Genomic DNA, 2795 nt, shown 5'->3' with positions numbered 1-2795 from the left:
ATTTATATTTGTTACATCTACTTTTCCCAAAATATTGCTGGGTGGACAATAAAGCCAAATCTAAGTAGTATACATGTGCACTTATTCAGGTACACATACACACACACATGCACACACTGTAATAAAAAAGCACATGTGTGTTGATTGTCATTCATAGAGATATGACTATCACTATTCTTTTAATTTGGGAGTACAAATGAAAAAATATGTAAGAATTGTGCAAAGCCTACAATTTACATGTTCCTCCTGACACCAGGGATTTTCCTATTCCTTATTCTAGAAAGACTGAACCTGGATGCACTGGAGTTCCTGCTCATGAGCAGAAAGGGGCTGAGAGCTGGGAAACTGCCAGCAACTATTGCACCCATCTTTACCAGAAGCCAGTGGGGATTATAAATAACAATCATACAAATTTGGAAGATGCAGGAAAGTGTATAAAAAGATGCAAAGGTGCTCACCAGGAGGAGGATGGTTTTGGTGGCTCTGGACTCAGGGGAGGACCTGAGGGAGCTGCTCTTATGAACATGCTGCATTCTCTGCTTGTGTCTGTGCAGGATGAGCACCATGGAGCTGCTGGCCCAGAGCATGAACCCCACACATAGAGCATCAGGGAATGTTAGCAATGCTGAATGCAATAATTGTGAGGTTTTGTCAGTATGAACAGAAGAACAGTATTCAAAATCTTTCATGCTTGTGATATTATTGTTGCTCCTTTTTCCAGTCATATGTGAAATAATTATAAGATTTACAAGCAGGTACAGAATCCAGCTCAGGTATATGGAGAGACCAATGTATTTGGGAGCTTTCACTTTAAGCTCTGAACAGCTGGAATTCTCAGGACTAATCTTCATGGCCTGGAAGACACTCAGGAGGCAGGTGCTGCCAATGGACACACCCCTGCCCACCCTGTGAAGATAGAAAAGCAGCTTGCATCCAAAATCATTGAGGAAATCTTTCACTCCAAAAGCTGCCACTGTCTGGGGAACACCTCTACACAGGAGCGCTAACAAGTTGGCCACAATCAAGTGCTGAATCATGAAGTCTGTGTGTCTTACCTTAAACCCCATGAGGTAATGGACCAGGTAATTGAGAAGAAGAGATAAATTACCCAGAGCTCCAACCACAGTCTGTGACAGGAAGATGATACATACAGCCACATCACTGGCTGCCATTCTGCCAGTTCCCTGGTATCCCAGCCAGAGGTTCCTGGAGGGAAACAGGAGGCCTGGGCTGCACATGTCCTATCAACCAAAATCCAATATTTTCTACACTCCAGAATTTCTACTCTGAAAACTTATTTAAGGTTTTATTTTCACTAGCAGGTTTTAATGAGGTTCATGACTAGTTAAGAAGGAAGTGTTTAAAAATCCCTGTTGTGAAGACAAAACATGGTGATTCCTGAATCTTCATGACACGATACAGGGGCTGAGTACACCAGGAGAACTTGTGCATACACATGTTAAGTCTCTGTCCAGATTCATACTCTGATCAGGTGCACAGAGGGGTCTTGAACTTGGCTGAGCATTAACTACAAGCATAGCAAGAACCATCAAGCTTCCCTAAAGGTCGTGAGCAGGTTCTTCTATCAATCCAGCTCATAGTTACTTTCATTTGTCTATATTCCTATTGTCTTCAAAACCAATAGTATTTTCAACTTTTCATTGTAAAATGTTTTGATTTAGATGTAAATATTTATTCTATGTACAAGATCAATTATAAAGGAACATTTAGATATATTAATAATTGCAGATGCACTGAGGGAACTCTAGCCCTGCAGGTACCTGTCCCATGGTGAGCTATCTGCAGTGAGGCAGGAATGGCTGAACATCAGGACAGCTACCCTATGACTCATGTGGTTGTGTTTTAGGAACACAGCTCAGTGACCCCTGTAATAGGAATTTTGCCACATTCCCAGGCCATGAACTGTTTCTTGGAATACCAAGAAGTAACACGTAATTAAAGAGCATAGTATAGAAACAAAATATTCGCTTCTTCAGAAGATAAAAATATGATTGTTTTTAATATCTAAGAAAAAAATTTTCAAAGAGGTAAGATTAGTAAATGATACTACAATAGGATCCATCCATGAAAATTGGTATGTGTGGTCATTTAAAAATGAAAATACTAGAATTTCTTCATTCATTTGAATGTATATATGTTTAACAAAATCCATTGGGTAAAAAAAATAGGTTCACATGTTAGTGAACACATGGTGAAGAGCTTTCCTATGTCCCCTGCACATTCATACCCTGCTCCACTATCATATTCCTATGCCACATGGTGCATTCACTACAATCAGAAGATATCCCACATGAAAAAATATAAAGCTCTTACAGGTGGTAATAGAATACTGTAATAACCTTATCCACTTTTACATACATGTTCCTTTCCACAATATAGAGAATTGGACTCACTATCCTTGAATTCTTAGGCTTACAGGATTGCTACAATTACTCTCTCTGTTGGCCACACCATGCTGAGAGTCAGAGAAAAGGTTCTGCCCAAGCAGTAACCATCAGCTCTCTCTCTGCACAGGACTAAGAAGATTCCCGTGAGCTCCTCCTACTCCACATAACAGGCAGGGAGATACTATGAGACTGGACCTAGAAATCATGAAGATTTAGTGTAGACTTCCTGTGAGGGAAACAACCTCCTGGTACACCTTGAAAATCACATTTAATTTTCATTTGCACTAAACCACAGCAATCCCTGTCAGTAAGAATCACATTTAGTTAAACTAGGATCTATGGTGGTTTGGCATTTAGGCTAGACCCATTTATCTTTGCTACCTAGAG

The 2795-nt window shown here is 40.1% G+C and overlaps 1 protein-coding gene across 1 annotated transcript; it reads right to left on the bottom strand.

Moving 5' to 3' along the window:
* Nucleotides 1–233: 233 nt before the first annotated feature.
* Nucleotides 234–1172, bottom strand: LOC107160734 (vomeronasal type-1 receptor 4-like). The gene has a single exon (XM_015507368.1). It carries the CDS (start codon nt 1170–1172, stop codon nt 234–236), a length of 939 nt encoding a protein of 312 aa, XP_015362854.1.
* Nucleotides 1173–2795: the final 1623 nt, after the last annotated feature.

The sequence above is a fragment of the Marmota marmota genome, unplaced genomic scaffold (genome assembly GCF_001458135.2).
Source record: "Marmota marmota marmota unplaced genomic scaffold, marMar, whole genome shotgun sequence".
In the NCBI taxonomy this organism is placed as follows: Eukaryota; Metazoa; Chordata; class Mammalia; order Rodentia; family Sciuridae; genus Marmota; species Marmota marmota.
The sequence above is the reverse complement of the archived record's forward strand: the minus strand, read 5'-3'. Positions and strand labels throughout refer to the sequence as shown.